The 15,387-nt window shown below is 25.0% G+C and overlaps 1 protein-coding gene across 1 annotated transcript; it reads right to left on the minus strand.

The window, feature by feature from the left end:
* Positions 1-3,904: 3,904 nt before the first annotated feature.
* LOC145840780 (uncharacterized) lies at positions 3,905-10,228 on the minus strand. The gene is made up of 3 exons (XM_082948110.1): positions 9,879-10,228; positions 9,301-9,401; positions 3,905-4,582 (listed from the first exon to the last, which is right to left on the minus strand). Exons 1-3 carry the CDS (start codon positions 10,000-10,002, stop codon positions 4,358-4,360), a joined length of 450 nt encoding a protein of 149 aa, XP_082804236.1. The 5' UTR covers positions 10,003-10,228; the 3' UTR covers positions 3,905-4,357.
* Between the last annotated feature and the right edge of the window lie 5,159 nt (positions 10,229-15,387).

Here is a 15,387-nt window from a genome sequence, read left to right on the forward strand (position 1 = left end):
AAGTTTTTTGTTTTGGGGGACTTTGCTTTAATAGCCATTTTTAAAGTTTAGTGGCTTTTAACATGTTTGTATGAAGCTTAATGTATAGTATATAATTAAAAACCAAAATTTCCTAGGTACGCTTTTCCGGTTTGGTACGTAATTTTGTGCTGTGTTCAAAGTGCGTACTTAATTGTCAGGTTACTGTTATTAATTTACTGTCTAAAGAACTATTTTGTGACTTGTTTTAAGAAAAATTTGTTACGCATTTTAAAATAAATGTAAAAAAAAACCTTATTTGTTTAAAAATAGATGTTGTTAAATAAGTTTTTATGAAAACAACACCATCTTTTACTAAGCAAGTTTATCAACACGTAGTTGTTATTGGTAAAAAATAAGAATAAAACACGAATATTTGATTTTACTTAGAGCCAGGCAATTTTTAGATGTTGTTTTTAATAATATAATACACTAACTTTTTCTATTTAAAATAAATGCTTTTTGTCAGTTTTCAATACTGTAATAGAACAAATAGAAAACGCTATTTCAGATATAACCACTTAAACTTGTAGCTAACATTTAATGATTAAAGTTTTTGTAATTCTATTTAAAATTCCTAAACAAGAAGAAGCCTGTTTTTACTGATTTATCAATTCAACGATTTAACTTTTATTACAACGACTTGTTTATATAATTTTTGTTCATTAATGTTTGAAAAAATAATAAAAGCCAAGTCTGTTGCATGAAGTAATAACGCATAACAAGTTTCTAAGAAAATAACTTTATCCATTTCTATAAAATTGACTATCTTTACAACTGAATTTATTATTCAACATATTTTATTTATTTCATTATGATTTTAAAAATATATACTTTTCTCTACGAAACACAAAAAGCTTTAAAATAAAATGGGGATTATTTTTTAGTTATGTTATTTTATTAAGCTCGGACATTAGGAGTTTTTTTAGTGTTTAGGCGATCAGTAAAAATGCTATGTTTACTTAACAAATAAACTTTTTTTTACGGAAAATGTAAAATCTGTTTTCAAATTTAGTTTTTGAATATTTTCAAAACGCTTTTTTTTTTTAAGGACAGCTTGTAAAAGCGATTGATATTTTCAACAAAAAAATATTTTTTCTAATTATTATTATTTTGAATTCTTCGTTGTAATAACTAATGGTAAATTTAAAGTTATTTTTTAATATCAATTTAATATATTAGACATATATCCATGAAATTTACAAAATCTTGTAACTCTTTTAAAAAAAATTAAAACAAGTGAGTTGATTATTCTACAGTTTTTTCAAATGACAAAACCCAATATGAACAACATTGTAGTAATTGTTTAGTTGAAAAAAGCTGACAACTTGAAAAATAAAATAAACGGAATTGAAATCTTATTAGTATTTAAAATCACCGTTTTTTAATAGTTTTGTTTCTTCACTGATAATTTGCTTTTGAACTTGAATAATTATTTTTATGTAGGTCAAATAGCGAGCAGGAGTAAAATACCTGAGCCTCTTGATTTAATCAAGTTTAGTTTATTACACATTCACACCAAATTATCCAAAAAAAAAAACTTCTCTTTGAATGCATACAGTTATTGTTGTTGCAATATTCTAAATCAAATAATCACAGAAATGATAAATCAAATAAAGTTCAAGCCCTATTTAAAAGATACAGAACTTTTTATATAATATAGAAAAGAGTTTTGAATTTCATATTAAATACTTATATGCAATAGAAAACAAATATAGTTTAAGTTGATGATGTTGAAGTTATTTATATATATATATAGTTTTAAATGAAAAGTTAAAAAATAATATAATGATAAACTCAAAAAAAAGCTATATTTGCAAACTTTAACTTGTTTTACCTACACTAATATAAAATAATTCATTTGAAATTATAAAATTTTCTTATTTATTTCAAAAAGTTCTTGTACTGCAAAATATAAGTTGTATGAATAACTCGTTTTTTTTTTGAAACAGTTTATATATATGGGATTATTCTCGATAAGGTTTCTAACCTTTGTCATGCATGAGAAAAATTGTCATAATACTACATATTTTTTGCTTAACTGTCTTTTGTATGTGGATCTTGATTTACATCAAGTTTAGTTGTTTTCGAATATTTAAAAGATTAGCTAAGGAATGAGACTACGAAGCTATGAAAGAAAACATCTATGTATAAACTAGGTTTAAATAAAACTTTTTTTTTAAAAACTAAAACAACTATAGTATTACTTTAGTTGTGTGTATGCGTAGACACTAGAAAGATTAGAAAACCAGTAAAACTTATTTTCAAAAGTTAGGCAACTAAGAATGTATGTGTTTTGCTAATATTTTTTTAAACCTCTTTGTAACTCATCATAATTTGTTTGCAAAGTAAATGAATCTCTATGCACAGATGCAAAACTTTAGAACAACCGGTTTAATATAATAAAAAACGTAGTTCTTCTTAATAATAATTATTAGTAGCTCTACATAGTTCTGAACGTTATTAATACTTTTTTTTTTGGTTTTGGCTATAACTTTAATTTTAAGAGAATATTGTCGCCATTTTAAATGGAATATGTAAAACATTTATATTCATTGATCAATCAAACTCTAGTTTGATATATATTAAAATAAATGTAAAATACTTTTTATAAACAAATATATTTAAAAAAACTGTTATCCTTACAAAGTATAACCTGAATTTAAAGGGAATGTAAAACACTAAATTATATCAATTGCTTTTACTGATGCTATAACGTTGTATCAAGGTAGGCCAGTTGTGATCCAAAATTTTAGAAAACAAACTAAGAAAGTTTTTTAGGTACTATTTCGACAAAAAAAAATTTTATTTGATTTTTAAAGCAATGCTTCAGCGTTAAACAATAGTTTAAAAGTAAAATTTTTGCATGTTCTATACAATATTTGTAAAAGTTGCTCAGCACATTACAAAAAAAAAACGATTGTCTTAATGATAAATGTTGTTGTTGTTTTAGTTAAATTTATATATTTTATAATAAGTGTATTTGAATAGTTTTCTTTTTACTAATAAAATTTAATTCAAAGTATTTGGTAAACTTAACTTGCTTGTTTTATAAAAAATAAGAAGTTAAAAATATATCTTTAAAAGTTTGTTATCGTTTTTAAAATAATTTATTCTGAAAAAACAACAACATGGGATTTTGTTAAGTGATATTTTTAACATAAGATAGAGTCATGACATTGTTCGGCTTGACATACTAAAATATTTTAGACAAAAAAATATAGAATAATTTAAGAGTTATTTAATCGTGAAAACATAACAAACTCGCTGTATTGTTATAAATTTTTTAGTGTTTAATATTGCTACTTTGTTTATAAACAGCTGAAAATTTCTTTTCAGTTGTTTTGATACTTAGCTAAGTTATATTCATCTAAAACCCAAAAAAACTTATAAACACAAGAAGCTAGAAAGTTTGTTGAATAATTTTACAAAAAAAAAACAATTATGAGTTAAAAATACATTAAGGATATATATCATTGAAAAAACTCTTGCTTTCTTTTATCGATTTATTTTTACTTATTATATGTGTATATGTGTATATTAAAACTTTTTACTTGTGACTACCGCTCAAAAAATAATTTTTAAGCACTGTCAATGTAATTTTTAACTCAATGGAAAACTAAAAAAATCTCTAAAACCAAAAAAAAAAGGATAAACACAAAAAATACTATATATTTGTTCACAGTTAATTATAAAGTTATATTTTACAAAGTTTACCTACAAAAAGTTATTTTTTCTTGTTAAAAACTAAAAAAAAAGTAATTAAGTTTTTAATTCAATAAATAATGATTTAAATTCTGCTAAAAATAATAACCTAAAAATTAAGTGAATCTATGATGTTAACGTCTTTTTTTTTTAATATCAAAAAAATAAGTAAAATGTGTAAGCTTAAATAAAAAACATACGTGTTCGACTTTAAAATATTTTTAAAATTATATCGATGGTTACGTGAAAAAGTTATGTTAGTAATATTTGTAATAAACAAGTATTAATTTTATGTTACACACTTGTATTTAACTTTACAGCTTATTATTACTACTTGAACACAAACAAATGTTAGTGTAAATTAGTTTGAACCAGGTTTGTTTTTATATAGAACAAAAGCAAACATAACTAACAATTTTTTTACATGTAAATAAACTGTACTAAATTAGACATTTTGTTACTTTTGGGACAAATATTCATATAAAAAAAAGTTTTATTGCTCTAGAATAAATTTCATGGGTTAAGTGTAAGCAATACAATAAAGTTCAAAAGATAAAAAATAGATATGAACAGATTTTTTATCGTGTTCAAAAATGGTTAGTTTATGTTTCCAAACTCTACTTGTTTCAATGTTTCAGCTGTTTTTATTACCAAGACGTATCTCTACATTGTGTGCTTCAGCGTGTTTATCCCAATACTTTCTTGAAAGAGAGACCAGCTTGTCTAACTCAGACTGAATTGAGCCAATTTTGTTTTCAAGGTCTGTTTGGTGGTCCTGTTGAAATTGTAAGACTTCTTTTTCGTGCTTTTCCTTGAGTTCGCCTCCAATTTGCTGCCTTTGTCGTTCTATATTGTTCATCTGTAATGTGTTGTAATTATTTACATCAAATTTTCAATTATGCTGTCTAACAAGGTCAGGTTTTTTAATGTTAGTTAAAAGACTTTCTACCAAAACTTCGGTAAATATATGAAAAATTTTGTTTTTGTTTTAATAACAGGTATGTTAGCGAAATTAATAGTATAACATTTCATTTAAAATTCTAATTTATTTTCAAGTTTTTAGTAAACAGTTTAAATTTTCATAACTTTAAATTTCAAATTAAAAAAAAAACTAACTTTTATTAAAAGCCTCTACAAAGTTACAATTTTTAATTTTCAACTCAAGCTATTTTCAAAACAAAAAACAAAATAAATTTTTCAATTTTCACTGTAAAACTTATAAACCTATCTGTATTTATACAATTTAAATTTTATTTTACTATTCAAAACAACAAACATTTAATGAGTTTATTTTAATACATTATTTATTCAAACAGTTGGTCTCAAACTTTATACTCTGTAATTAAAATTATTCTTTATATGGACAAATAGATCATAAAAAAGTTTAAAAAATAATTAATGATAACTACTTATTGTTGTATTAAAAGTATTAGTTAATAAAAGTAGGTGCATATAAAACGAGCGTGAACTTGCAAAGCAAAAGAACGTTCTTTAGGATAAAAAAAAAGTTCCAAGTTAGCATTAAAGAATTTAGAAATAATTAGTTTTAAAGTTTGGTTAAAATTAAACTTACAAAAAAAGCCATTCAAGCCAAGTTCACGCTCGTGCACATATAATTCAGAAAACTATGTATAACGACAATGTTGTTGCTGACTTTTGAGCTAAAATGGGGGTTTTTTATAATGCACATACACAAAAAATACAAATACTAAAAAAAAAAAATAATGTTAAAAAAAAACCACAAATACACAAACTAAAAATAAGCAAATAAGTAAGCTAATTTGTTAGTTTTTAAGTAAAAAATTGAGTAATCAATCACCCAACAGTCTAACTACTCTATGTCTTAGTATAACAGATTTTAAAGTGAGAGTATAATGAAAACAGTTCATGTCTTTTTTCTAATTACGTTTTTTGTTTACAAGTGCAATCTCTAAATTTTCTCGCTTATAAGTTTTACAAACTTTTTATTTATTTGTTTTTCCTATTCCATGTTTTATTTTGATAAGTACTGCATGTTTTTGTTAAGACTTCAAAATATACTTTGATAATTCAGTTTTTTTTTTGTATCAGTATTATGAGAGTACTATACTTTTTTAAAATTTCCATCAGGCGGGGGTATATACTTTTTGTTTTTCTGTTAATATTAAGTTTTGCTTCGTAAACAAGGTTTTTTTCAGGAATTCTTTGTTCAACCGACACATTTTTTTAATATGGCAACTATACATACTTACTGCATCATTTCTATTCTCATTTAAGTTTTTACCATTTTATTTTTATTATGTCGATTGATCAATACTCAGATATTGTCCATACAACTGTAAAATTATATTTTGCATTTATTTTTGTTGTACTTTGTGGAAATATCAACAATTTTCAAAGTTTTTTTTTGATTAATTAAAGAAATTTTTACGTATGTTTGTTTTTACACAATATGGAAAGTTAAAATAAATGAATTTTCTTGATAGTTTTGTTTTAATTTTATCACTGCCATTTGTGTTTTTCTTTTGTTAACTTTTCGAATACCTAAGGTATCAATTAAACTTAGTTATTATTTAAGCTTCTTGATATATTAGTATTGCGTTAATAATTTTTTTCTTCATTTTAGATTAAATTTATCTATCCTATTTTATCATTTCAGGTAAGTTTTATTGATAATAGGCGGATGGTTTAAGTTTTTTTCGTCAAAATGAGACTTTGTAAATTTTTTTTTTACATAATTATAAATTCGGTATTTTTTCATAATATACGATATACAAACTTTATGAAGCTTTATCTTATCTAACATAAAACGTTGATTTAGTTTTTTTAATCTCTTAACAATGCATGTACTTAAAATTTTAACAAAAACTTTTATTGTATTCAATTTGTTACAAAGATCTTTAGTTTTGACTTCAAAACCTTTTAATTTGATATATCACTTTACAATTAAGATTAATAAAGTATTAGAATTTATTTTTCAACAGATCCGAAGAAAAAAAGTTTGTTGGAATACAATAATTTATGTCTTTACAATTTTTAATTTACATATACAAAAAAATCTTAACACTTTGTATCAATGTTCTTATTTTTTAGATACTGATTAAAGTCTATGCTAAGTAGTTATAGACAATTTAGTTTATTAAAAGCGATATAGAAAGCAATATCTAAATTATGTTCAATTGAACCGATGTATAAAACGCTCTTTCGATCATCGAGTTATTCGCCACTTAAAAGGTAAATAAATAATGATTTGAATTCATGTTTATATACTTTTTCATTAGCTCTTGTTTTTGTTCAAAATAAAAGCTCTTAGAACTTTTCTGAGTTTTTTTATTCCGCCCTAGACGCATTTAATGTTTAAAAGAAAATTACCTCGGTGTAAGCAAAAGTTTTATTTTGGTAGAAATTCATTTAATTTGCTTAGCTAGAAAGTTCAATTAAATAACAAATTACGGGTCCATTGTAATTCCCTATTGGTACACCAAACAGATTATCTTTTCTGTTATTTGTTATCTATAATTACAATTTTATAACAATATAGGATAAATTTAGTTTCTGAACCAACTGAATATGATGTTTTTTTTTAGCAAAGTCTAAATTATATATTTTAAGTGATATTGGTATAAAACGTTTCATATCATGAAAAATAAAATTTTTAGAGAGTTATTAAAGCAATGCATAAACATTAATACAAAAAAAAAACTTTGTAGTCCATGAAGAAATTAAAATCTCATTAAAACAATTTTAGTATTTATCTATTGTTTATTTTTTCTATAAAGTTTACTGCTTATTAACATTTTCTAGTGCATAAAACACTATAAGTTCTAATAAACTCTTAGTGCAAAATTCTACTTAGTTGGATTTTGTAAAACTATACTAAATCTGAGTTTTTAGTTTGTCGTTTCACTAAATTATGATAAAGTAATCATGAAATTAACACCACACACTACTTAAATTTAATTTTTATCATACTTCTAAGCTTTTGTTCAAAATTTATTTTAGTTTTTTTTACAAATTTCTCTTACTAAACATTTATTTGCAAGTTAGATTCTACCTGCAGGCTATGTTTTCCACCCCTACTCTACAACAAAATTTATTTAACTGAAAGTTCATAATCATTCATATAATTATTAGACTATTAGCCTGAAAATGTTCATAGGTTTCGTAGAGACAAGGTACAGCCAACGAGCTGGACCTGGTCCCCTTAGCAGAAACCTATGAACATTTTCAGGCTAATAATTTTAATTACACTACAATTGTTGTTGTGTAGTTATTAAAATTACGCAGCCAGTCATGGTTTATTTTTTACTACATCCCATCCGCTTAATGAGTTTCTGGTGAGTATGACCCATCGACTAGAAAATTTAAACTTCCTATTACAGGTGATACAAAAAAAAGTTAAATCTTAAATTAAATGTTTAAACAATGTATTTTAACTAAATCCAGATCAAGAAGGGTCTTATTTTGATAAAAAAAGATCCGGATCCGGCAAGACCCTATTTGTAAATCAGGTATATCACTAGTCGTTTTTTGCTTTAAGTCGATAATTAAGATTTACGTTATCTAAACTATTTACTCAATAATCCTAAAATTGACGCCACTTAAAAGTTAAAAGTCAGATACCTACTTTTATACTAAACTATTACGATACTAAATTTTTAACATTAAAAACTGATAATCAAATGCTTTTTTTAAATTTAACAAAAGCCGTAAAAAACTTTAAAAAGTTATAGTCAGGTATTAAAATACATATGCTGTAGGACAGAGTTGCCAGAATTTAAAAATTCTCACATGTGTAATAATTGTATAAAGTACTATACAGCTCTACGTTTAAACAAATTATAAAAAATATGTTGTAGGGTTAGATTAAGCTACTTAGGTTAAACTTATTCTTTTTTGATAGAGTTATGACTTCGAAATGTCTTTAATACAATGTATACAGTAAAGTTATAAAAAATTTAAAGTAGGTTAGTTTTACATGCATACAATAGAGCTATAATTTTATTTGCTTGCTGACAACGCATTTGAAATTACTTTAAACAATAATAATGACTTTGTAATAAAAGCTTTGTTGATTTTTCTGAAATATAATTTTTTTTAATATATATTAATTAAGATAAAAACAAAAACACTCACAAGAAACAATTGACATACCTGAAGCCAAATTTAAAAAACTTAAATACTATAATAAAACTATTTAAAATAACAATTTTTTTGTAAAAAACCATTCCGTAGTTACAATGCATAGCCATGATAAGTTCAACTCTAATGAAAACAAAGTTATGTCGAAAGTTAATATCTATTTATCAACAAGAGAATGTAACAAATAATGTCAATTTAAAACTTGAAAATATATATTTCAAAACATTTAGAAACTTAATACCTTGGTTCAAAACAGTGTTCATCCATAAAAGTTTTAATGTGCTGTATTGTGTTAAAAAAAACTTAGTCATGATTTTACAACTAGTAACTTTAAATGAGTTAGTAAATAATAAAAGTTGTAAACTTTTGAAAATGCATTTAGTAGTTGATTTATATTTAAATAATTATGTTGAAAACCTTTATTAGTTTACTTTGTTTTACTCAAAATCATTTCACCTGAATATCAAACTGTTTTTGGAAACTTAAAAGATCAAGTTCATGTAGTTTTTCTATTTCTTCTAATTTCGATTGATGTTCTTGAGTTATCCAGATAACATCTAAAAATAGTGTGCATTTATTTTCAGTTACCTGTAATAACTTAGAAAAAACTTTTTTGTGAACTAAATTAGTCGTTGGTTATTAAATAAGACTATTTTAATTTTTTGATTTTTTTTAACTTTAAAAAAGACTGTGTTTAGCCTTGGGCAACTTTTGATTTTAAAATACAAAACAAGAAGGACAACAATTTAAAACAGTTTTAGTACAATACTTACTTTATTTGCCCTGTGAAAACTAAAGTATTATTTTTTTAATCTTAAACATACTTCATCAAATAATTCTATTATAAAAAACAGTTGTAAATAGCTGCTCTTTTTGCTTATAGTTAGTATCTAAACACTGAAATAACAAACTTAAAAGCAAAACTGCTCTTTTTTTTTTAATAAAAAGAGAACTTTTTAATAATTAATTTTACAACACAGTGTTTTCATTTTGTTGTAATACATCTTAAACTATTTATATAAAAAAAAACTAACCAAGTAGAAGTAAAATAGTTAAAATAATAAAAATAATTGCGACTTCAAATAAAATTGGTGACGTTCTTCTTGAATTATCAACAATACGTAACAGAGATCGAAAGTACGAGCAAATAGATGCCATAAGTTAGTACTAAATTTAATAATTTCATAAAAAGTTTATTTTATCCAACATTTTAAAATTTTTAACGATGTTTAGCTGTTTTCTAGTTCTATATATTTTTCAAATTGTAATGTGAAAACAAAAAAAAGTTTAGTTTATAACAGAGTTTGCTTTTTTTATCATTCTCTCAAATATGGTTACCTTTAAAAATTAAGTTCACTACCACGAATATTAAAAAGGAACATATTTATATGTTTAGTTTAATTTATAATACTTTAGTTATTGAAATTTTTTTTTTACGTATCGTTTATATTTCATCAAAGTAGTAAAGTTGTTACTACTCTTTTAAGAAAAATGTGCTGTTTTTATTTGATTATGCAAAATTATTAAACTTACTTTATATAATTTTCAGTTTTAATATATAATGTATTAGAATTATATCTTAGTGTCTTTTTTTTTGCACATTTCTTAAATATTAATCATAATAAAGTTTTTACTTGATTAAAAAATATTTTAAACTGTGTAAGAGTTATAGCAGAAAACCTCCAAATCTAAACAAGTTATAGCTTGTTTTATTAACTTTTTCTCAATCTAAATAATAACACAAATATTAAACTATTTACTTTGATTTTAATATGCTACTTCTTGTACAAGTATGCTTTATCAAGTGGTTTTTTGTAGGAATTCATCTATTCAAATGGGAAAAGACAAGCTCGATTAAATTACGCTTGCAATAGATTATTGATAATATATGAAAACTGCGTATTGTAGCTAAATTGATGAAATCGGTTGCTGTAGTCAAAGATCTAATACTCATTGTGTAATACCCAGTGGTTAGTAAAAAATATACAATTTTATTATGAAATATCTGTTGGTAGGTAAAGAAGATCTGATAGCCAATAAAAAACATCAAATATTTTGTGTTGAAAACCTGATGGTAAACAAGAAAAATGCAATGTTTGAAATAAAAAATCCGATTGTCGACATGGAAATAATGATGATTGATACGGAATACCTAATGTTCAATATGGCAGATCCGATCTTGAAGGCGTTATAGAGAACAAGTACTTTTAAACTTATAAGTGATGACAGCAGCTTGCTAGAGAAACAAATTTACCTTTTAAAGAGTTTTTTTGAACTTTTCCTACAGCATTATCGGTCATCTTGAAGAAGGTGAAAAACAACTGTTTTTTCTAGTTTGCCTTATGACAGATATTTGTGAAAAATAATCATAAGATTTTTGACTCACATTAAAATTAGCCTCAGGAGAAATTTGTTGGTATAATAAAGAAATTTGGCAGCAACAATACGGACTAAAGATCCCTTTTGGACGTCAAGGAGCTCAAAGAGGTCACCTCCTTTCTGCAAGAAGCGGTTCCAGTTGTAAAGTAGTTTTGGAAGTGTGCCCTTTAATACAACCGGGTATTCGATAAGAGGCGTAATCATGTGACGCACTAAAAGGAACAGCATGGAAAACTTCAAGGCAGATACAGAAACAGATTACTACTTTTAATCTGTAAGTAGTATATCTTCTTACAAATAACGCATTCCTGTTTCATACACAAAGGTAAACTGAAGAGCGACCATTTAATTGCTAGATTTGTAGTAAGTTGTTTGCAGAGAAAAAGACGATGGAAGATAACAAGAGAAGGTCCACCGAAGGAAGACACTCGAAATATTTTAGGTGTTGGAGTGTGTAAATAGGCTATCAGACTAAAGCACCAACCAAAGTTTAGACATATCAGAAGTGCTGAAGATACCACAGTTGTAATTGAATAAAAAATGTTTCAAAGTAAGAATGTTGTATGTTGTATTTACTTCCGGTGACAGAAACATTTCTCACTAAATGAGAAAAAAAAACAAAAATATATGTCATCTATCCACTGAGGCTATAGACGATTGCGTTCTCCACAATACAGAGACTCCAGATACTCAAAACCTACCTGCATGAGTTACTTTTTGTCCTAATTTAGGGACATAAGCCCCAGTTTAATACTTTATCGTGGAAGCAGCAGATATTATTGCCAATCTAGCAGATTTGAAAACACTTATTAAATCAAAATCTCAAGTTCTAACATATATATTAGAATGCGGTACAATGATTTACAAGCGTTCCACGGTAGCTGTGGAAGTCTATCAGATCAAAAATTTCATGATTCTATTCTATAGACGATGTTAGTTACCATTCCAATGGTGCCAATACCGGTCAACCAATTACAATGCACGTTTTATAAGACCAGGTTTCTGTACTGGCAGTTCAAGAAGACACTTGTCTAAGGAACAAATGCCTTAGGGAGGCAGTAAACAGGTATAAACTAAACAAGAAGTAAAAGGTAAGAGATGTAAACGATGAGCATTTCTGATTGACTTAGCATGGAATTCAAGATAATTTAAACTATTTATGTGTGCATTTTGGTATATTTTTAATTAAAAGTTTTTTATTTGACTTTCTAAAATTGAGCTATAATGAATTTTTTTTTATAGAACCGAGTTCTTTGTTAAAAATTTGATACTTTGTCAATATCCGTTACATAAAGATTTTTTGTGCTTTAAACAAACTAGAGGAATTGTAGAGTTATGTCCTTTTTATGTCGTATTTTACTATCTATTACTGCCTTTACAGACCTTTATTATCCATTGTTTATTATCTTTTTTAACAAGGAAATGAAATATAATTTTTTTAATGAATAAAAGAACACTCAAAATTTTTCATTCCAATATATTTCGTCAAGTTCTCTTCAGGGAAACTACAATTGAAACAATAAAATAAAACACATCAGTATATATATAAAATGATATTTTTTACAAACTAATTAACTGATCAATTAAGTAAACATAAATGTAATCAACGAAAATGTAATCAACAAAGCTTTAAAAATCAACACAAAGTGGTCTTAACTAAATAAGGCTAGGGTGTAATCAAATTCTTTCTTTTTGCATAAATTTGGTTTGTTTAAGTGTATTATAATGGCTTCAAGTCTGATTAATTCCAATGTATTTGAACATTGTCGCATTACACTGAAATTAGATAATGCAAACTTTTTTCCACAACTTGGATTATTCACAAGGTTTTCTGCTATCGCAGATTTTTTTATTGCATTTTTGACTGCAATACTCTTTTCGTCTTTTTCATCTTTAATAATAATCTTTAATAATAATTTATATATTTTTCTTACTTTGCTTGTATTTTTAGCTATTTTGCATAAAAAAATGTACTGTTTTATTACAGTTTTTAATGTTGCAGTACCTAAAGATAAGAGTTGTAATGATGCACAGTAAATTGTGGGGTTAGTTTGCATTTTCAAGCTAACTGAGATGTGTTAACCTTTAAGCATTTTTAGCTCATTTGACATTAATTTATGCTGGGAAATTTTTAAAATAAAAAATTGAAGTCTATCTAGTTATGTTTTAAGATTTTGCTCACTGTTTTTAAAGAGACACCAATAGAAATACTTAGCAGAAAAAAAATCACAAACATTTTTCAATTAATAAAACGATGTCTCCTTTAAAAAACTTTAATTAAAGTTTTTGTTTTGCCAAACTGATTTAAACACTTTATCGGATCATTTAAAGTATTATAAAATAGTTTGTTTCAATCAAACTTTAGTTAAAGCTTTTCAGTATCTGCTGAATAAAATAACACTTGGTTAGAACCTAACCTTCTATTTATCTTCAATTGTTTCAGCTATTCTTAATTTTTTTTTCAATCATTAGATAAAATTTATCTTACATTTAATAAATATATTACACAACGATTAACTAGAGATAAATAGAGCTATTTTAAAGCTGTTTCCGTTCATTTTTCGAGATAAGGGTGATCAGAAGGCCAGTTTGTTTTACTAATGCACTGCACATAATGTTCAGTTCAAAAGTTTAGCCGCGTTTTTTGTTTAATTAATAAGTTTATTTGTTTAAATAAAAATTATGAATGAGAAGGTCTTGTGGAGGTGTACTAGCTGAAAATTTTCTACTAGTCCCAATCTATAGTTATACTTGTTACTCTTCAATGTCTACTATATTTTTTACACAAGACGAAAACCTTTAAATATACTAGTTTGTTTCAGTAAATTTTTGTAAAAATTTTCATTTTTTCAGATATTAGATGACATAATAAAAATTTAACCGTAGGGACATTTATTTTTAAGCTAAGTGAGATCTTTTGTTAATATTACTTAGATTTAAAATATATTTGAATTTTCCTTTATCGTGAAAATTAAAAATAGTCTAGATTTTATTCTATATTAGTTTTAAAAATAAACACGTTAAAGATTTTTTAGGAATTACTTGGATATTTATTTTAGAAAATGATAATCAAGTTCAAAAAAGTTTTATTAGGACTGGAAGCAATTCGGATTTAAACTGATTGGGTGGGAAATAACTCGTTTATAAATAAAATAAAACAAAAATATAAAATCTTAAAGAAACTTTTGAATTTTTTTTTAATGTATTTTACGTTAAGTAAAAAAAAAACACTTACTATTAAAATTACACTGAAAATATTTTAATAGTCTTTTTCAAATTTATTTCTAACAAATTTATTTTTAGCTACTAGATACTTTGCAATACTATACTCACTAATTATTAAACTATGTTTTTATACAGTACTTAAATGTATTCTTTGAGCTAGCCACTAGTTTATGTTGTATAGTTCGTAATTATTTTTCATTTTAAGTCCATTTATTAATTCAGGTCTATAAACTTCATATTTTATAGTTTTTGCGTATTATTGTTAAATTGTTTATTTAAGAAAACTTATATTAAAGTTATCAAATTAGTTATTATTAAAGTTAGTTAAACATATTAAAGTAAGATAATAAATGTAGTTACTCATATCAAGGTAAGATAATAAATGTTGTGTATAGTATAGAATTTGAAAACTATTTATTTTTCTTGCTGTTCGCTATTTTTAAAATGAGAATGGGTCAAAATTGCACGAGTTTACTAAACTGCACCAGGGGACTAAACTGCACGAGAACAAAATTGCACGAGTGCACAAAGTGCACTAAGATACTTTTGCACGAAGACAAACTTGCACGAGGGCACAAATTTTCACGAAGACAATTTTGCACCAAGGGTCAATTTTGCACGAGTTACGTTTGTGCACGAGAGTAAAAAAATAATATTAAAATAATAAAAGATGAATTAATAAAAAAACAAACAGAAAAAAAAAATCAAATTTTGTTCGCTCATGCAATTGTGTGTGCTCGTGCAAATTTGACAGCTACCCCTTTAAAATATATTATAGACAGTTCAAATTTTTCTAAAAATTATTTTAACAGTTTCGACATAAATATTGAATAAAAAATTATATTTTAAGTCAAGCTTTTACGTCTCATAGTCAAAAATTTCAGCTTTTTAATCTTTTTTTTTCAGTTTTGTTATTTGTATTCAAATAACTATTGAAAA

The sequence above is a fragment of the Thalia democratica genome, chromosome 7 (genome assembly GCF_965202585.1).
Source record: "Thalia democratica chromosome 7, ktThaDemo2.hap1.1, whole genome shotgun sequence".
Classification (NCBI taxonomy): domain Eukaryota; kingdom Metazoa; phylum Chordata; class Thaliacea; order Salpida; family Salpidae; genus Thalia; species Thalia democratica.